This window comes from Cryptotermes secundus, unplaced genomic scaffold (genome assembly GCF_002891405.2).
Source record: "Cryptotermes secundus unplaced genomic scaffold, Csec_1.0 scaffold160, whole genome shotgun sequence".
NCBI lineage: Eukaryota > Metazoa > Arthropoda > Insecta > Blattodea > Kalotermitidae > Cryptotermes > Cryptotermes secundus.
Window position 1 is genome coordinate 2266471 of NW_019745080.1, and position 22485 is coordinate 2288955.

At 41.8% G+C, this 22485-nt stretch overlaps 1 protein-coding gene across 1 annotated transcript in view; it reads right to left on the reverse strand.

Moving 5' to 3' along the window:
- The window catches only part of LOC111874856 (protein O-mannosyl-transferase TMTC1-like), a 514456-nt gene that overhangs the window by 43722 nt on the left and 448249 nt on the right, over nt 1–22485 (reverse strand). Inside the window, exons 12-13 of the mRNA XM_023870706.2 lie at nt 7379–7593; nt 2323–2458 (exon numbers count right to left, since the gene is read on the reverse strand). Of these exons, the coding sequence (XP_023726474.1) occupies nt 2323–2458; nt 7379–7593 (351 nt within the window). The remainder of the gene's footprint in view (nt 1–2322; nt 2459–7378; nt 7594–22485) is intronic.

Genomic DNA, 22485 nt, shown 5'->3' on the forward strand with positions numbered 1-22485 from the left:
GATTTGAAATTATTCATTTGACAACAACTTCTATCAGCGACAGTTAACAATTAAATATAACTGTAGGGCCATCTGTTGAACATTACAACATCTGTTCAACAGATGGCGCTGCAGTTTTATTTCATATTTCCTTAAATCTCGCTGATGTAGTTTGGTCTCAATTTAACTTTTTGGGTGACCCCAAGAACTGTCGTTGGTACAGTCTCACGCTTCGCCATCTGTGGAGTAATGTCCAACAGATGGCGCTTTTTATTATTTCATACGAATGTGAATACTATGGAAGCGGGCGCATGCTTCGCCATTTGTGAAGCAATGTTCAGCAGATGGCGCTACTTTTTTATTTCGTATGAATACGAATACTATGGAAGCGTGGGACTCAACCCTCATCCGCACTTGGGATCACGCAGGAAGTTAATAACTTGAGATCCTGCTAAATCAGCGAGAGTAAAGAAGAAAATATTTAAAACTGTAGCGCCATCTGTTGAACATCACTCCACAAGTGATTAACTTTCTTCAGAGGAGCGGTTCGTACAGCCCGATAAGATACTAAGACGCTACATTTTAACTACACTTTGTGGTTTTCCATAAGGTTCAAGTCCACATATGGCGCTACAGTTTTAAACATTTCACGAAGTGAAGTCTGAGACAATCGCCCAAGCGCGTTTTATTAGAATCCACATGGGATTAAAAAGAAAAAAAAATTGGCCCGCCTCCGCCCTCCATCCACCCGCCCTTGGGGGGGGGGGGACTTGAACTTATTCATTTGACACCAACTTCTATCAGCGACAATTAACGATTAAATATAACTGCAGGAAAAACATTCCATTAAGCTCTATGCCTAACCGCACCTGTTAATTTAAGTCGTATTCAGGAACAAGATAATTGGGCCATTTGTGGTGTATATACCTGCCTAATGCCATTTGTCTTCGCGATAACAGACCACAAGACGATATAAACTATACGGGGGGATGTATCTTCGCGGAAGGCCTATGTATTCATTTGTTTTACGATTACTTTAATTTTCCCGTTGCGACTATTGAGACCTTAAACGATGTGATCAACGTAAATATTTCCTTAGCTTAAAACTGCTGCAAGGCATGCACTGTCTTCGCTCGCTCGGAAGCCGAGATCGTGGGTTCGAATCCCACTCAAGGCATGGATGTTCGTGTTCGTTTTTCTGTGTTTGTGTACAGGTAGAGGCCTTGCGACGAGCTGATCACCCGCCCAAGGAGTCCTACCATATGTGTAAGATCTAGAAAAACCGAAGTGAACGGAGTTCATGAAGGTAGGCCTAGGCCCACTGGAGCTGTAGTGCCAGGGAAAAAAAAAAGAGCTGATGCACAGACGCAAACGTAGAATCAATTATAAATGTACTGTGTCCTTGAATTTTCATCCTTAGTAATGCAATGCCCGTAAGTAGTGTTGATCAACACGTCTTGCAGCTTAAATATGTATGAACAACAACGCCAATCATTTTAAACAACCTCTTCTGAATAAGTACAATTTAAAATATATTTGTGTCTGTTCTAATTAGGAACGGATTTCTCTTGACTCAAGTCTATAAAAACAGGATTCCTGTATTAATTTTGTCGCGTGTTTCCAAGGTAACGCGAAAAGAAATTTTGTGGGTCTCGGATTTGGAAGAATATTTCTTGGACGGTCACTCTTTACACTCGCAGATACAATTATTCGGACTTATAACGTCCTCGGACGTTTCCTCTTCAGTGTTATACTCTCGCACCGCTAATCTCGGAGAAGTGTCTTATGCTCTGCTCGGAGCTCAACTGTCCTTAGCTCTCGTCGGATACGAACTCTGGTGGTCTCTTGCCGGATGAGAACTCTAATGGTCTCAAAGTCAAATTTATATATATCCAGGACTCGGACTTAAATGGAACACCTTGTCGAAGAGTTTCGTTTCGCCCGCTGCTCTGCAACTAACGCAGGAATACGTGTCTGCTTCAAACATTTCGTTTGTAACGGTGGAAACCCAGCTGTTAGACTTTCATCTCCGGGGTAACGATTTCCTAGGAATTGCTGCTCACGAATTGCTAACCGTTGACCAGTGATGGACGACTTATCATCCGGTTTTCAGGCACCACGTCACAATATTTTTAATTTGCCGTTTATATCAACGCGTTGTTCTCTATTATTGCATGGAAGAATTGGAAATTTCCCTTAAATAGTCCTATATACATATACATCAAAGTAATGTTAACATCCTCACTTGAAACCAGTTCACTGGAATGCCCATGGAGGCGCCACATGACAGCTTGCCTGTTGCCGTATGTAAGAACATTATAGTTTTGTATTAAAATTCATTACCTTATCGTAAGCTGGTGGATTCTTGGCCACTGACCCTTGGCTCTGAGTATCCTAGCTGCTCCCAATAATGACGGACGATGAACCGCTGAAAACGCCAGGGCCTTCTGGTAGTAATTCAGTGCTTCCCAGTAACGACCTGAAAGAGCAACGATACGCCCTAGCTCAGTTACTGGTATTTCATGAAGAATTGTGAATGGCGTGGAGGTAATACTCCACAAGTTCTTAACTTTGGATACTGGGTAACCTGACTGGGATTTATTGTAGTTTTCGTCAGTTTCTGCAGGCAAATATTGGAACAGTAACTTAAATTAGGCTATGACCACTTCTTTGCATATCTTTCTGCTGTATTTTTCATCGGTCATTCCGCCTCTGACGTATATTCTAAGCTACTGACAGCGTCACTAAATAAATCACAAATACATAAATAAATAAACGAAGTCCTTGTTTCATGAAACAAAAACAAAACTGTGTGGCCTGTAATACGCAAGCGAACTATACCGACCGAGAGACCGCCGGTTGTCGGCGAAGTTAGTGCCAACTGTAGCGGATAGAGGGTGTCACGTGGTCAGCGCAACGGATCCCTACCGCAGTTAATTTCGGTTCTCTAGACCGCAGCCGCTATTTCCTTGAAATGGCTCTTCAATTATCCTCACGAGGCTGAGTGGACCCCGTTCCAGTCTCACTACTTCTCAGAAAATCTGGTAGCGCCGGGAATCGAAACCGGGACCTCTGGTTCTGTAGGCAGGAACTCTGACCACTAGACCATAGTCGCGATTGTTTTATAAAACAAATAATAAATAATTTGAGGCTGAGTGCTTAGGAAACATGACAGAGGCCCAGGTATTTCTATTTATGTAAGAATAATGGTTAATTCCCTGTATGCAATAAGCAACAAACAGCATTGGAAACACCGAGTGGATTGGGTACAACAGGAACGCTCCAGGCTTGTATTTTATACGTGTTCGGCTCAAGTCATGGACTGGACATCGGTTATTCTGTTTTCATGGTCTTCCTCAGTCCCTCCAGGCAAACTCCGAGAAATTAATTCGATTAGGTCACAAACGTTTCCTTCCAGATTCCTTTCAATCTGTCATTCTATCATTTGACGCTACATTGTCTACGTTACTGACATTCCGTGGCCTGTAGTCCGCAAGCAAACTATACCGACCGAGCGACCGCCGGTTGTCGGCGATGTTAGTGCCAACTTTAGCGGATAGAGGGTGTCATTTGGACAGCGCAACTGATCCTCAGGGCCGTTAATCTCGGTTTTCTAGACCGGAGCCCGTATTTCCTTGAAATAGCTCCTCAATTATCCTCACGAGGCTGAGTGAACCCTGTTCCAGACCCACTACATCTCAGAAGCGTCATAAAATGAAGTACCAACGAAAACACGGGACACAAGCGATAACTTGTCCGAGGGTAAACAGGAAGGGTACTCCGAGCTGGAAACATATTCTGTATACGTTGTACAAAGGAATTAATTATATGTACCGAATAATAATTATTTATATTTAATCATTTACATGAAAGTTTGTGATATGGAAATTAAATGTAGTAACAAAAATAATGCATCATAAATGAGGTCTGAATTTGTAAAAGACCACTCAGAAAGACTGTATGTGTTCTGATATGGCGTTTGGTCATATTCTTTCTCTGCGAAAGCTTTTCTTAGCTCATCAATCATCATTGTAAAGATGAATCACACATATCTGTCTGTTTCCCTTGGGAAAATGATAGGTCTGGCCAACCGGCACGTTTATAGAATCAGTCCTCTGCTTGGACTTCACCTCTGACCCAGAGCCCAACATCGGTTACCTTAAGGTTTAGTAGCTCAGAAGAGAGAGAGAGAGGATGAAACTGCAGTGCCGTTGCAAGCCTGCAAGAGGTTTCAGTTGATGCAACACTGTATAGAGGGCATGCCTACATTAACTAATTTACGAACCATTTCTGAGAAGCCACCAGTCGCTCAACTATTCAAAAATTTCCCAAACTTTTATGCAACTCAAACGTTCATTATCGTGTTCATAATAGCCCTCCATCGACCATATACTGAGCCAGATGAATCCACTCAATACTACCGAATTCTATTTCCCTAATATGTATCTTAATATTAGCCTCCTGCCTAGTTATGACTCTTCCTATTGATCAAGTGATTAAATAGCTGCGTGATGTTAAGGGTGGCATGGGAGGGTTCCCACGCTTCCATAATCTCATCGCCAGTACCTCCTGCCCTACCCTATAAAATGAATTCTTCAGAGGAGCGATTTACACAGCCAAATAAGGGAGATAATAAGAAACTACAATGCTACATTTTTTAACTACTTTATTTCATGGGTTTCCATGAGGATTCAGTCTCGAGTGTTCAGATTTACTCCACAGGTGGCGCTATGGTTAGATACTAAATGTCTTCACAAAATTGTTTCCATGTCTATGCATTCCTGCTCATGTACTTGTTTTGTGAACTAGGTTTGTAGCAAAAATATCTACCTCTTTTCTATCGTAGTTCCACGAATGTGCTTTTTTCTCACAGTTTTTATTTCATATTTTCTTGCTAACTTGCGCTAAATTAGCTTGGTCTTAAGTGATTAAATAACTGCATGATGCCAAGGGTGGGCTAGGTGTTTGGGTCCCACGATATCCATAATCCCTTCGGGGCGACGGAACTAGGCGAGGGAAGTTTTCGAGGATTTCAACTTTGCCTTAGAATATGCAATTAGGAAGGCCCAGGGAAACCAGGTGGGACTGAAATTAAATGGGACACATTAGCTGTTGGTCTACGTCGATGATATGAATTTACTGGGTGATAATGTAGATAATATAACGAAAAACACACAAACTTCAAATGAAGCAAGTGAAGGGGTTGGTCTAGAAGTAAACACAGAGAAAACTAAGTATAACAAAGGACCGCCATGGTTATGACAACTATTCGCCTTCGTCTTCCACAAATCCTACCGCTTCGTTTTTACCTTTACGAAATTCCTGTTTACTTCTTGCTTCGTTTCAAAGTCATTTTAAGACGGACGGTTGGCCAGTCACTTTCTCTTGATTTAGAGCCCATTCAGACGTTCTTGACCAGCTTGAAGTAGCTTCACTGTTTGGCCTTTAATAGGAATCCTTTCTGATGACAAGAAGGGTCTCGTACTTTCTATATTTCGTCCTTCCTCCTCTAAACTGCATGTCACGACCTTTACAACTATATATANTATATATATATATATATATATATACTGCACATGGCGTTTTGGCAATATATATAAGCCCCCTGTCACTCCACAACAGATTCCGCCTTATTTTCATTAGCTCACGCTAGACCCGTAATTTAGTCACCTCGGCGAGCATGAGTTTCACCGCCGCAAAATATTAGCCTCGTGTTCTGTCGGGCTTCCCCTTATTCAGTATTTCGAATATTTCCATTTTCACAATCTTCTGTGGCTTGTGGTTGCTGACCGCCCTACGCCTTGGACTATTGGTGTTGCTGCGGAGAACCTCGATTTATAAGTGCTGCACTTTCGAAACGTGGGTATTTGCCGTAAATCCCAAGGCAAGCATACGACATTGCAGACATAAATAATGCTCTGTGGACGGCACATTTCATCCTAGAGTTTAATCGCTCACTTTTCAACGAAGGACATGCTCTAATATGTGCTGTGAAGGCATTGACTTCTATCAATTCTGCATCTAATCCTCTTATCGAAAAATATACAGAGGTTGTACATGATCCATCTAACGCTCTTGACATAAGATATCATTTCTGTTGTTCCAGCGCTCACACTGCGTCTCAGTCACATCCAGACCTCGCTGCAGAGTTCTGAGAACATACCCTTCTTTGCTCTCGGGCGCATATACATACGTGCCAGCAGTAAACACACCTAGATATACATCAGTATTTTGAGGGGGGGGGGGGGTGGAGGTTCATTTATACATACAATGTACAACGCGTGGCACTCCTTTTCTCTTGGCGTAAACGTTTTGTCTTCGACCGAAACTCTGAATAATCTCTCGGCAAAAATGTGGTAACAGGCTTCAACATACTAACGGAAATTTTAATTTGAACTTATGCGCGCTGTTGTATGGTCCCTGGCTGCACAGAAATCTCCACTGAGTCCTATAGCCGTCCACCTGTACATTTGTCCAAGTACTTGGATTTCTCCTGCCAATCTTCGTTCCTCCAACTGCTCTACCAACACCATAATCTAGAATTGGTACAATAAGCTACAAGTAGCCAAAGTACCAAATGGCCTGTCTCACTCGAATAAAAATAATAATAAAAGAATCCTCTCCACATCCCGCCCCCTTGGCTCCATTTCTCCCAACAGCCATCTAAATATTCTATTTGTATCCCTAACAGATCCTTCAATTTGTCCTACCACAATATCCTTTGTATTCCTCTCCTGTGACAGACATGCCATTGGCTCTTTCTTTACTGTTGTCCTCACTACACCTAAACCATCAGATCAGGAATTTCAGCCCCTAAAAATATTTTGATAATCCACAATATACACTATTCCTTAGCTTAATACCATGTTCAGAATGTGAGGTGTTACTTATGAGCCTTCCTTTCTCAGCCTAAATCACAGATATGGAACGTTTCCCAAACCCCACGTCCCTAAATACAAAATGAATATTCCCTGTGGCATAGCACATCCACAGATACCATCATTGGCGTTTATTCTGCAAGTCAGTAACCCTCAACAGACTCACTTTAAAATATATTACGAAGTAATGAACCCATTTAATTACAGGGATATTGATTATCGAGCAAGTTTTTAACGCAGTAACGCTTCTGGCATCGGTTTTATTCGGCCTCCTCATTCAGCACAGTACCTCATATTAGGCCATGACCACTTCTTTCACATATAGGAAGGAATACGGACTTTGCGCTTTTGATACAATTTACTCTGAGAGATAGGTAAGAATGGTACAAGAGAACACGTAACCTTCACTCTGCGGCGTTATGAGCGACGCTAACCATGCTCTAAATGCGGGCCACGCATTGACAACGCACGACGGTAGAGTCGTGCCTGCATCGGTGGACAGTGCAAATACTCTTTCTCACCTTGCTCATGAAGCCAGGCGGCTAGCTCCGCCAGATGGTCTGGGCTGTTGGGCTGCAGGCGGGCTACGTGACGGAGGAGACGCCCTACAGCAGGGCCCCGTCCCTCTTGACCCTGGTACAGCCTCGCCAGTAGGAGGTAGGCTGGCGTGTACGCAGCGTCGAGACGTACACAGCGCTCCAACATACGAGCAGCCTCCTCGCTGCGGTTCACTTTTCTGTGGAGCAAAACAAATGTCGGTCACTCGGCCCATATGACCTTACAGGCACTGCTACAACTCGCAGTGGCAGTGGCAACACCTCATCTCATGATTACAGCTACTCATTACGATGTGGGGATAAAACGAAGTTTCTCAACTTGCAGTGAAGTCCCTCACTAACCTCCATACGCTCATCTTCCAGTAATTCTGTACTCAACTGATGATACGAAGTAGTGTAGGCCTATAGCAAATTTACCTCAAACGGAGGGAAATACTGAAACGAGCGGTGGCCAAAGGGGGGGGGGGCTGGGGCGTATCCCCCACATTTTCGGAAAAATAATCAAAATTGAAGGAAATTAAGAGTTTTGTCTCTTAGGATATAACGCCTTGTATTCCAGTGGAAGTTGGCGAAGTTTCTTGTTAAATTTTCACCGGACTTCACGGAGTTATATCCCAGCAGTCACAACTCTTCATGGAGAAAACTGCATAATGAGGAGCTTCATTACTGGTACTCTTCTCCAAGTATAATTAGAATGATCAAATCAGAGAGGATGAGGTGGGCAGGGCATGTAGCACGAATGGAGGAGAAGAGGAATGGGTATAGGATATTGGTGGGAAAGCCAGAAGGAAAGAGACCACTGGCAAGACCAAGGCCTAGGTGGGTGGACAATATTAAAATGAGAAAGGATGGGATGGTATTGATTGGATCGATCTGGCTCAGGATAGGGACCAGTGGAGGGCTCTTGTGAACACGGTAATAAACCTTCGGGTTCCATAAAATGCTGAGAAATTCTTGAGTAGCCGCAGAATTGGCGACTCCTCCAGAAGGGCTCAGCTCCATGAGTAAGCAAGTCACAACTCTTCATAGTCACGGCTGTGAGAACCTCAAATCCAAGAAGTTAATATAACAAGTTTGTAAGAAGCGCTTAGTTGCGTTTCCGCGGGAACGTCGATGGAAGAGCCACTTGAGGGCTCTAGTGCTGCTTACAGCGGATATACGCGAACCAAATTCGTACAGATAAAGTATACGTGAGTATAACTCAGCAACGGCGTTCGCACAACTGCGCGCGGAGATAAAATCGTCGCCTTGATACGTTTCTGGATACAGGGCAACATTTACCATTTGGTCTCACCGCTAAATCCAGACGAGGCAAATAAGTCAGGATATGGGCAACTTTACACTTTCGATTCTGCTGAAATAACAAAAATGCGTCATGAAGACCAACCAACATTAAATGTTTATGGCCAAATTAACTAAACGACTGGATGTGATGATGCGACAACGTCACCCGTTTGCTGAGTCATGTAATCCAATGCATCAAACGATATTTAATATCTTCGATATTTAATAAAAAGACTTTTAAGAAATGTTAGTGGACCGACTCTGTGGTCTGCTGATCAGAGTTCCTGTCTACAGGATTTTCTGAGAAGTAGCGGTTCTGGAACGGGGTCCACTCAGCCTCTTGAGGATAACTGAGGAGCTCCCTGAATGGAAAATTAACGGCTCCGGTCTAGAAAACCGAGATTAACGGCCGTGGGAATCCGTTGCGCTGACCACGCGACACCCTCTATCCGATAAAGTTGGCGCTAACTTCGCCGACAAGCGACAGTCGCTCGGTCGGTATAGTTCGCTTGCGGACTAAAGCCACGGAGTTTTTAAGACCTGTTAGAATGGTGTGACACCGGGTACTGTTAATGTTAATGACAAAAACTTATAACATAATCAGAAAAAATAATATTCTATCCTAAATGAGTAAAAAATATCTTAAATGACTTAAATTTGCAAGTAAATTTTCTTGTTGGCCTCAAAACCCCGCACCCTGAAAAACTGTATCGAAAATGACATATGTAAGTCTGTGTTGAAACAGCCTGTGGCATTGAAGTTCAAATATTACTGCATTTCCGTCCATTTCTGCGCAAGTTATCATTCGCATTATCATTATACACTTGTTGGCATTACGTAAGTACAACTGTTTTTGTCGCCGTGCGACCATGACCAATTACGACCAAGCAATAGAGAAGATGATACACCACATACGTTCAAGGCCTTGGAGTTGAAATTTATTTAAATCACTGGATAAGATTAGTTCAAATTATCATTAAAGTCAAAATGTTCTTCAAATTAAAAACCGTTCTCTCTAACTGCTGTTTAGGTCTTTATGGTATTTAGTTGCACTTTGACCCTTTTTTTTATTTTCGCTTAGTGGGGGTGGGGGTGGAGTCCAGCCGGGTCCACTCGGCACGGCGGCCACTGATTGGCCTATTCTACCAGCCCCGGGTTATTACGATGATGGAGAATTTGGTAGAATGAAGATTGGCAGAGGAAACCGAAGTACTCGGAGAAAACCAGCCCCAACGCCACTTTGTCCACCACAAATCCCACTAGATCAGAGCCGGGATCGAACCCGGGGCGCCGCAGTGGAAAGCCAGCAACTAACCCCTTGAGCTATAGCGCGGCCCCTTTGACCCTGTTAATTTCTTAGATGTTATGTACACTTGATATTTGCTGGTGGGTGGATTAGACATAGATATAATTTCTCAATCACTGTCACAAAACTTACATGAGTACAGACTGATAGCCGGATACAACCTCCTCATTATGAGTTCATTTTATGCACTTTGTTCAAATAAAGTACATAAATGTAGCATATATTTTATAAAACATTTTAAACTAACACATATCAATTTATGTACTTTGTTCAAAGGGTAAGAAATTTTAAGTGCCTATAAGATTACAAAATACTCTATACCTTATACGACCAAAACATTTTAGTGTCTTTATTTGCTACAATTTCTATGGTAAACTTCACTCAAAAACACCCCATGACACACGTTCCTTTATCGGATGTGTGAAACACTTCAGAATCAAGACAGGCTCTCTCAGACACTCTCCTTTCGTTTGTTTTATCACGCCCACTATGTAAGCTTCCATAAGATAATACCAGAACGCGCTGGAACAGATGTAAGGAAGACAAATGATGTACAGTGTTAGTTCTGTACCTCATCTCGCGTGCTTCACTGTCACTAAACTGACACAATGGATGCAATAACGTTGCAATTCTTGCTTAGGTAAACAGCCTAACACTTCACATGGCTTTGGCTCCATTCAATTCGGCTTTCAAAGCCACTATCAAACTTAACTAAACCCCTTAAAATCACAGAAAATTCAAATTATCAGGCTACATCTTTCGGTAAGGTCCCCACGATACACAAAATTGACACGAGATAAATCCCAATGATTGTACAGTAATTAGAATAATGGCTCACATCTCAGCAAAATCAATGATGACTGTTAGCCAGAATACTTCGTGTTTGAAAGCTTCCCTCTTGATTTCGAAAACGCAAATAATGTTCAAATTAGGTTATACACCAGTGGTTCTCAACCCTTGTGAGACCGCGCCCAGTAATTTTTTTTATATAAAATGAGGGCCGGGTTGGAGGCCACGGCCGGGCGGTTGAGGAACACTGTTATACACCATTATTTAAAGAAAAAAAAAAAAGCCTCAAGGATAAAAACTGCAATATAATGTTTCAGAAGTCTTAAGTAACCGGAATATATGTTCTTGCGCGTTTATTTTGTGACACTGTCGTTAAGTAGACCCGCGTTTATCGATGGCACTACAGCCCTTTGTTGGGCCCTGACCTCTTCTTCAGTTCGTAATCTTTTTTACGCATACGGTAGGACTCCTTGGACGAGTGGTCAGCCCGTTGCAAGGCGGGTACCTACACTCAGGCCAACATGCACACAGAATAAACGTACACAGACATCTATGCTTTGAGTGGGATTCGAACCCGACCCTGGTGTTAGAGCGAGCCTTAGACCTCTCGGCCACTGTGATCAGTTAATTAACTCTATAGCGTCGAACTCTAGGATGTCTGATGAATCATTTAGGATCTGTAAGTAAAGAGTTGCTGCATTGGTCCCGCATTTGCATGTAGGTACTGAAGAACACCGCGAACTTCAATCAGGAGAGCCGATGTGATGACCCCGTGATTCGAACCGATCACTTCCAGAATTCAAGTCCAAAACGCTACCGCTGCGCCAAAAGATTCGGTGAGAAAATCAATTGTATTTGGATTCTCACCTCTTAAGACGCTGACCCTCTGAAGCATGGAGTTCATCTACAGAAAACATAACGCGTTTCATTATAAATACAAATTGGTTAATGCTGTTTACGGGAAATAATCTTAGTGTACTGGGAAAATTATATGAAAGGCAAATAAAGTAGACTACAATTACAGCTAACCCCATTTGTTAAACCTTTAATCGATAATATTAATCGACTGTGTAATCGATCATTTTGTTTATACGTCGATCTATGAGATAATTTCAAATTGCAATACATGCACTATATATATTAACATAACTATATTGTAGCGTTGCCGGTCACGGTAGCCGAGCGGTCTAAGGGATGCACTGTCTTCGCTCGCTCGGAAGCCGGGATCGTGGGTTCGAATCCCACTCAGGGCATGGATGTTTGTGTGCGTTTTTCTGTGTTTGTGTACAGGTAGAGGCCTTGCGACGAGCTGATCACTCGCCCAAGGAGTCCTACTGAATGTGTAAGATCTAGAAAAACCGAAGTGAACGGAGATCATGGAGGTAGGCCTAGGCCCACTGGGGCTGTAGTGCCAAGGGAAAAAATATTGTAGCGTTACTATGCAACGACCATGAGATAGTACAGTACAGTATACCAGAGCAATTTCTATGCAACGGCTCGGTAAACACGTTCCGTAGCAACAGAGGAACGCTGTTTTCTATGGTCCGCGCAACGGCCGTTGTTACGTAACGGCATGATAAACACTTCTCTGCGGCAACGTATTCAGACACAACAGAAGAGTTGTGTTTTCTGTGTGGTCCGTGACGACGGGTTATAAAAGAGACTGGTTTAGAGCTTAGTCGCATTTTCTCGTCAGAGAGGATGTTACATAAAGAAAATTACCGCAAGAGTTCAGTTGGAAAATTCTCTGGTCGTGGGCCTCTTTGGGCCTGACGCCAAGACGAAATGATTGGCGGTAAACCGCAAGTCGTAAAGTAACTTTGCTCAGTCGCATGGAGTTTTAAGGGTTACTAAAACGCCGATTAAAATACTTTGAAAAAATAATTGTTTCAAAAACATTTTAATTGGCAATTGCTACATATACTGAACAGAAATTTCTATATATTGGCCATCATTCTTAAGCAATCCATTAATTTTATACCACATTCAAAATGTGGCATGCTGTAAATAGGTTACACGTAAAAATAAAAGTGCCTCGACTTTTAGTTGCATGAAAACATCCCACTAACTTCTTCCGCCAAACAAAGCATTTCACGGGTTAATACTTGAACAAATCACATATAACTTCAGAATGGGATATTCCGCTTCGAAGGTCGCATAATAGTTGTGAAATACGTGGTCTATTACCTTTCAAAATCCATTGTCAGATGTGAGACCAAATGGCCTAATTCACGTCGTTAATATTCCAGGAGCTCCTATCCGTTTACATGAACTACTGGACATACAGTACTTCTTTTGGCTTATTTTGGACTTCACCCATTGTCTGGTATGTAAAAGACAAAAGACCATGACGTTTCGGAGACTGGATCTGTCTCCGTCTTCAGGTGGATAGGGAAGGATAAACCTACTCAGTTGGGCCCGTTAGAAAGAGCTAGTCTCAATCACTGGTACCAGTGATTGAATCCAGTCTCCGAAACGTCGTGGTCTTTTGTCTTTTACATACCAGACGATGGGTGAAGTCCAAAATAAGCCAAAAGAAGTACAGTATATACCATCGTCAGAATCCTTTCAAGTCTACTGGACATATTGCTAAAATTATCCGGGTTTAGCTGAAAAAATAACGAAAATCCAGTGCGAGCTCCATTTCTTCTTTCTTACAGACATTCTGTCTTCACCCATCATCTCTCCAAACAAACATCCGGCCATATTAAGAAAACAGATTGCATCACTCCAATATACAGGGTGCTGAAGAGTAAAAAGTGTGTTAACTTCGTATGTGATCATTGCATGAGATGGATGAGAACAATGGCCTGAACACAAACCGAGAAAACAACGTGCAACAGCTAAAATTTTGTACACTGAAACACCTAGTGTTAATTTGCAATACCACTTAGTATGCAGAAAAATACCAAGTGTTACAAATAAAATTATTTCCTGGAAAACTGAAATTTCTTAGGTGAAAAAACTTACAATGCTAACTTCTCCTCAAGATAACGCCTAGACTTCAGTAAGTTTAAGAAGTGTAAAAATGGGTAAAGTCAAAATTATCCTTGTGTTATTAATTAAACACTATGCCATGATGGCGTGTGGGGGACTAGATCAATAATTCCACATATTCTCAACATCTCCACTAGATGGAAATGAGTGGTCAGCCTGACGCCCCGGCTGCTTTACTCCTAGGGAAAGAGCCCCCGATACGCATTGGATAGGAGGCTGTGTGGGCCTAAGAGCCGATCTGGACGCTGTGGAACAGAGATAGCCTCTTGCACCTGGCGGTAATCGAACCTCGCCGTGTAGACAGTAGCGCGTCGCTATACAGACTAAGTTACTCCTTAATTAAAGCATTTTACCGCGTACTTAACAGTGCTATTACTGTTTTAATCAGCACAGGTACATATCACAGGCGTCAATGAGTAAAGCATTTCTGGCAGGGAACTGGTTAAGGCTAGAATTGTGTGTGTGTGTGTGTGTGTGTGTGTGTGTGTGTGGGTAGCTTCCAGTAACATAGTCACTCGTCGGTTCAGATACCATCAGCGGCTCGCAGACTCTGTTAAGTAGGCCAATTTCTATTCCTACCCCATATGCCTCACAGCAGAAGAGAGGAAACGGTACCTGGTTTTTATTAATAGAAAAACAACAAACATGCAATCACAGGTTTCTTATATTTTATTACCAGCATGGAGACTGCAAAATAATAATTTATAAAATGTCTTGTCTCAATAAATTTTTCGAAAAGTATGCAACTCTATTCTTATAACCCACCAGCAAATGCCAGATGAATTAGCTACAAAAATATAAGAATTCCTTGTGAATGAATACAGTGACAGCTTAAACAGAATTTCTTAAACACTTCCTATTCTTAAAACACTGGACTGCCTACACACCACTCCAATAATAAATAACAATTACATATTGACAGCAAGCAGCTCTTACTAGCTTCTAGACTGCCAACGGGCCTTACATGTAACATGAATCACAGGCTAACACCGAAGATATTTTTACTTATTTCTTATTTCTGCCGATTAAAAACTAAATGGTAGATGCTTTTCGACCGACTTATCACCTGAGCTAAGAAGTTGACGAGTGGTCTCAAAAAGTCATACTTGAATGATACACCAGATGACTCACATCTCGTACTACAGTGATCACTGCTATTCATTTCAGTCTCAAGAAGTATGACCGTACTGTTCATAACTCTGCTTGTCTCTTCATCCAGCTGAATCCGCTGATTGTCACTGCATATGCTACTATTCTCAGCTTCAGGCAGTTCAATTTCCAGCTGAACCCGCTGATTGTCACTGCATATGCTACTATTCTCAGCTTCAGGCAATTCAATTTCCAGGTGATCCCGCTGAGTGTCACTGCATACGCTACTATTCTCAGATTCAGGCAGTTCAACTTCCAGACTCTGCCGTTCTATTTCATGTCTCAGCTGCGTTTTTGCGTTTACTAGTGCATTACCTAGAATAGCTTGCACTCTGTAATCTGTCTTCTGGAGTCTCTGGAACTCTCTTGCCTTGTCTCTCACCTTCATTATCCAGTCACATACCTCTGTCCGGTCCTGAAATCAGTTAAAGGTACCTTGTCAACAGTAAGTCATGCTACAACAGAAAACACTTATCTACAGTCTACGCGTAAGTAACGCTGGTACTTTAATAATACATACCTGTACCCAATTTATAGAACTCCGTGAAATGGAGATTGGAGAATCCTGGAATGACATGTTAAAAACTGGGAAGGTCTTTCTTCTTCTCGCCGACAACAACAAATTAGTACCCACTTTCTTCAGTCACTTCGCAATTCAGTATTCCTACGACAAGCTAAAGGGAAAAGGAACACAATAATTTAAATCATATAGCTTCATATAATGAGACATACATGCAATCTTCGAAACACATATTCACTATTAATACTTGTAATTTAATTTTTAAAGCCATAACAGAATGTAAAGAGGAAATGGTAATTAAATTATTATACTGTCACGTGTATGAGTGACTACAGACGGGGTTTGGATTGATAACTGGATTCATTGACCACTTAGAGATCGTAACTACGAGTAGCTATAACACTATCGCTAATTCACACACTCAGCAGTTTACTACAGCACACACTAATTCTCCTCAGTCTGTTTCCACTAGCGTTTCTTGGCGTTTTCACAAAAGTTCAGATCAGTGTAATATTATTCAAGAAACCCCTTGCAACATATTAAAATAAATGGTCAAAAAGGTAGATGTACAATAAGAACATAAGGTACATAAGAACTACGATGGAAACTAGAACTAAAAGAATTGGTAAATAATGTCAAAAGAAAATGTGCATCAATGCAGTTAAGCAACAACGAAGTTATGGAAGGAATTCCATGGCTGTCGTCACAACAGTACGCACTGGGTCATATCCAGGACCAATTTTATCCAATTTATATGTTTCCACTACCTATTCCTGTTAACATCTCTTTAAATATTTCCCCCAAATGTCTATACGTTCCAAATTGTCTCTTCGCAAGCAATAAGCCCAACCATCCCATTCCTTTACATTTGATTGACCTAACAATACTGAGCAAAGAGTACAAATTATGCGGTTCTTCGTTTTATGGTTGCCTTATTTAATTAAATAATTGTTCTCAAGCACATTCGATCCCCTTATGTGGCCTTAAACAAACTGCATGTCACTAGGCCTCATATAACCCGAACTGATATAATATATAAAAAAACTAATTAAGTGTTTACTGCACTACTACTATTTAATCCAACAAATTAACAATTATTTTAGTCTTTTTAAAACTTCCTTTGAAAGAATTTATCGACTAATTATGAATTCTAAGCATTATAAACTCTACAACAATGGAACATTACAACTTTGATTCTTCTTCGCCTTTCGCTTTTATATTTTAAGGATGTTCTTTTTTTTCAATATTAAACGGTGTAGTTCCACCTTGGGGATGCATTATCCAAGTATCTACTGAAGCTTGTAAGGATTTGTCATAAGCACCATAAATGACAGGTCTGTATATGTAAGTAAATATATGATCACTGATTAGTATGAAATATTGAGGATTATAATGATGTGAAGGTGTTTGCACTTCAGTGAAAAATCCTTTTAAAGAAAATTCGTTCGCTTTGGAAACAGACGTATGATATGACCAAGGTCCATGGATACAAGTACTTCGAGAAGCAGGAAGATTGTAAGTTTGTAACGTCATTCCACGTTTTAATTCATATGTTACAGAAATCAGATATTCTGAGAATTACTTATGACAATTGCCTTCTTTTGATATCATCTGCCAAAACAGAGGTACGGTAAAAAAGGTAAAGCTATCACTGTAACAGGCCATGGAGGCCCATAAGGCTGTGAGACGTCGAGGTTCCCACATTTTGTAGACAATGGGCCCACAGATGGCAGTGATGTTGTCAGCCTGAGGCACCGGTCGCTTTTTACCCTCAGGAAGATTCCTGATACTCATTTCTGTTAGAGGCTGAGTCGACCCCAGGGCCACAGTGCGGTTGGAAGGATTAAGTAAATCTAACAAATCCAGCATGGTATAATTATAAATTAATCACTGCTGGAAAAATTAGTGACTTACTTATCTGTATAATTTCCTCTCGTACACATGTAACGGTGCTGGGGGTTAAGTTACCACGTAGTCTGCCATGTGGGTACTAACATAGCAAACTACATGGTATCATAAAAATATGAATCATCACCCTTGTGATTACCTGAAATCTTAACATTAGAACATATTCCCATTACCTGCAAGACTGTCACGCATACCTTCAGTGTTTCACACTCACTTTTGCGGTATAATTTGCACAGAATTTCGAAAGTTGGGGCGAGAATGACCCAATTCGTATACGAGTATATCACAGATGCACAATGGACCAGTCGACCTAACCCGACAAAAGAAACTTGATTTCTTCAATAATGGTACCATTTAGGGAGGGGTTAGACCAAACAGGCAAGCAGCAAACTTAAATATGTACTTAAGCACTACGCCACGAAAGCACATGGCGGTGTGGAGGTATAGCTCTATCATTTGTGACCTCGGCACTAGATGGAGACGGTCAGTTTCATGTCCCGGCTGGTTTACCCCCAAGGAAATCTCCCTCGGTACCCACAGAATATGTTATTGGGTGGGCCTCAGAACCAGTCTCAGTGCAGTGGAAAAGTAAAAATAGTGTGACATGTTGCGCTATGGTTGACGCCCCTCCCACCCCGCCAGCCGTGACGTGCCGAGCGGAGCCGAAGTGAGCCGAGTCCGAGCACACTGGTCGCTATGCAACGCGGGTAAACAGTGGTTGCGAGAGTCGACGGTAATAACAGCGGTGCCCATTACGTAACAGGCAAACACGGCGCCAGACGACAGTGGTGTCTATTACGTGGCTGTTTTCTGTGATGTCCGGAACGAGGCTAACTAAGGAACAGCGAAGACTATTCACAGTTACAGTTCTCGAGTTACGAGTTACGAGTCAGCCAGGCAGTCAACCAGCATTTGCAGTCTAGTATTTGTGATACTGCCGATGGCAGTAATGTTGAGATTGTAAACTGTGTGATTGTGAGTGCGAATGTCAAATAAAATTCGCTATATCCAATACGGCGTGAAGTTATTTGTCGCGTTATACACCCAGAACGTGACAATATCTTAACCTCTGCCGGGAATCGAGCCCCGGCCGTTCAGCCCGTAGTCCGTCGCTATACCGACTCAGATTTTGAAGTTAGAATTATCCCAACAAAATACATGATTCACCTTATAAGGAGCTTCTGTGTTCTGCCTTTGGATGATTCATGCTGCCCCTTGCTTTTCGTAGCCATTGTTGTTCAGAATGTTTCCTCGCATCTGTTTCAAATTAATAGCCTCGTGTGACCATAGGCAAGCCAATGTGGGTCACAGCGTCAAATCATAACATACAAGAAAAATGAAATATTGAAATAATTTTTACTCAACTTATAAAAGATTTAAATAGTTATGGATCTGCATTGTGACCAACATTACTAATCTAAAATGAGCCCAGACACTTATGTTTAACCTTCCTTTCCGTGTTCGCATTTGCCACAAGTACAGAATTCAATAGCCATTTCATTCGCTGACATATCCACAACCTGCTGTATGTGATGATCTTAGTGTGAAGATAACAAACCACAAGATATTTCATATTGATTGGTGCTTATTTTCTGTTAACTTTTTAGTTGCTTTAGTGTGAACTCTCTCTCATTCTGTCATGTTCACCGAGTAGTGACCACGCTTGTAGCTGCATAGATAAATCACTCACTCATGGAGCTGAGTCCTTCCTGATAAGCCGCAAATTGTGCAGCTACTCAAGAACTTCTCAGGGTTTTACGGAACCCGAAGGTTCATTACCGTGTTCACAAGAGCCCTCCACTTGTTCCTATCCTGAGCCAGATCAATCCAATACATATGTTGAGAATTGAGACTTCTTTCCACTTTAATTCCTTGACTTACGATCTATGACTGAATAGCGTTTGCTCTATTAGATGTTGCATGTTATTTGCCGGACATTAACGGCGTTACCCCGGAAACGCTATAGTGACAGCTCAGGTAATATTGCTTAGCAACGGCGAGTAAACAGTTTTGCTATGTAAGGTCTACAACAATATGTGACGTGTCGTAGCCAATCGCAAGCTGGAAATCAGTCGCTATCTAGCAACGGCTGACTAAACAGCCGGTGCTAGGCAAAGCCTGCAACAATATGGATATTTCGCACATATAACATATTATCGAAAATCCTTCCTCTTGCACTACACACAAATTCTCTGTCAGTAGAAGCTTTACAGAGCAGATGTCAGTTAGGCATGATTTTCCCTGTAAAGCCTGTACTGACAGAGGACTTGTGTGTAATGAAAAAAGGAAGGATTTTTGATAACACGTTACGTGTGCGAAATATACATTTGACGAAAGGTCAGGTGTATTGATAAGAGACAAACTTATTTCTCGTCAGAGAAGACTCTTACCGCAAGGGTTCAGTTGGAAAAAAAGAAATCTATGATCGTGGGCCTCAAGGGGCTTGACGCCAAGACGAACTGACTAGCGGTAAACCGCCAGTCGGTCTGTTGACAGAAGCCAGTGGTTAGCCAGCACGGAGAGATGGTCAGTTCTATAGTCTAGTTAGAGTTGTTAACACGAAAGGCGCGACTGTGAAACGACTGAATAGTTACGCTGAACTGTAGTTACGGCGTTGAGTAATAAAGTGACGTCGCAAGAATACGCCTTGAGGTCTTATTTCACGACACATACAATCCCATCCTATCTCTCTTTAAGATCCATTTTTAACATTCCACGTACCAAAGCTCATATCCATTTTATTTCGCTTAAGTCGTTTATCCAAGGAATCCGTCCAGGTTGGAGGCTGTTTGTGAACTTTGGTAACAAGCTTATTTTTGACGGTGAGTTTTAGACCCGCGCTCAACTCCAAAGCTGGAGGATAACCCCTTGTCGGCAGTCAGCGACTGCTTATTCAATATATTCGCAACTACCCTCCATACCTGGGGGGGGGGGTCTTCTGCATCCGCAATATGAGGACGCGGTGACAAGGGACTCACCTAACAGTGGTATAGATAAATATATTTCTCTGTATCCTCCTTTATTTTTCGAAAAAATAAAAGTAGGCATATGAGATCACCATGCTGCTGTGTGTCTGTGTGTCTGTACGCGTATCACCCCACCCAAGAACTTTTCAATGCCGGTACCAATCTTTATGAAAACTGGAATGTATATCATGGCAAGCTGAGCCCATCTCAAATGTGCACTTTTAAATTCCTCATGTCAGTAATACTAACATTACAGCCTCTCAAATTCCCGAGAAAGAAACTTAATATTGCTTGAACGGCTGAACCAATTTTCATGAAATTTGGTATGTCTATCATGCTACATAAATTCATCCCAATGGCATATTTAATAAATCACTCTCATCGGTGGTACCAACATTACAGCCTCTCAAACTGTCGAAACAAATTATCAACTTCTATTGAAAGGAAAGTATGTGATAAGTTTTATCCAGAATTTCTCGTTTATGTTCTGATTTCGTTACGAAAATCTAGTGTGGTCAGCTGTCTGGATTCTCCTCGTACCACGGCATATGATAAAATGAACTCAGATTTTAAATCAATTAGATGAATTTCATACTTCATAAGGTCGAAATACAGTTATAATTGACAGACACATCCGTTTTAAAAATCCATAGACTGAGAGAGACCATTAAATGGTTCGTTAAGAGAGAGCCGGACTTCAAGAGACGCGTTACAATCCTGATATCCAATTTAGTTTGTCATTTTGCATAGAGACAACTCTCCCGAGAAGCACGATTGTAAAAGGGTTAGCACGAGGTGGCCACTACAATTACCGACCCATTGTTTCACCCGTTCTTGCTGTAACGATGTACTCCAGCTATAATTACATGTTGTATGTGTATTGGGAATTGTCAAGATTCACTGCTCTGAACTTTGCTTTCACGTACAGGGGTGTATATAGAACAGGATTACGCGTCTATCACCCCTACCCCACCAAAAAAATATGCCTAAGTCAACATAAAATAAATTCATTTCACAAAATGTTGTTCAATTTGGATCAAGGTATAGGGGCCCGTCAACTTTTATACATTGTTCTGCGTACTCACTATACAGCAATAACAAATTGGCTCCACGCAGCTGAGTCATTTTTGAGAAACTTCAGGTATTCAAGAACTTCCTAACATTTTGTGGAAACCGAAGGTTCATTGATGTGTTCAGAGGAGTCCGTTAATGATCCCTATTATAAGCGAGATGAATCCAGTTCATGCCGCCCCTTCCTATCTCTCTAAGAACCCCATTTTAATATTATCACGTGTAGGGTAATAAGCGTGATGAAAATTACGGGTTCTAGTTCGGATGATTGGACTTACTATAACTTTGATTACAAGTTCTCTTAATCACAGTTAAATACAGCGCTATCGCTGATTTACTTCCTTTCCAATCACCGTTGCACAAGCACTAGGATTTTCTCCTGGCAACAGATCTCAACGCAGAAACTAGCACTTCATACTACTATGAAGTTTTCCTACCATTTCTCCCTCAATCACCATGAAACCTCGGAACTCAACTAAAAAGTCTCCTGGACTCTTTACTATGCACTGCACACAGCACTCAGCACTAGTCTTTAGGTATAGTCCAAGTCGAAGTGGAAGTCGAAGTCACATTGCGACTGACGGTCGGTCGGTCAGTCAGTCAGTCAGTCAGTCAGTCAGTAAGTCTTGGTGTCGAGCCCCAATGACCAGATATTTATTACTGTTTGACATTTACGATCTTGCTTTTGTGGAGCGCCCTCTCTGACGAGAGGACGGGTATGTCTTCGATATATATGCTGCTGGTCCTTGCCAGCGCAGTCTTTCTCGGGTCCGAGTCCATTGAGACTCGCGACCATATTTTACTGTCTCAGATTTGAGACTTCCCTTTTCGTCGCCTCCTACGACTCGCAGAGTCACGGTGGAGGTATTGACCCTGCGAGTCGTATATAGTCCAAGCTATAACACATACTCGTTATATAAGCTTCACACGACAAAATAGAAAACACCTTTCATTCTTGACTCCTGTTGTTGTAACGCTCTCAATTGAAGGTTGTTTACAGGGCATTGCATAGAAACGGCGATTCTTCTATTGTTGCCTTGTGTGTATTCTGTCGCGGGGTGTTTAACTGTCCGTTACCTAG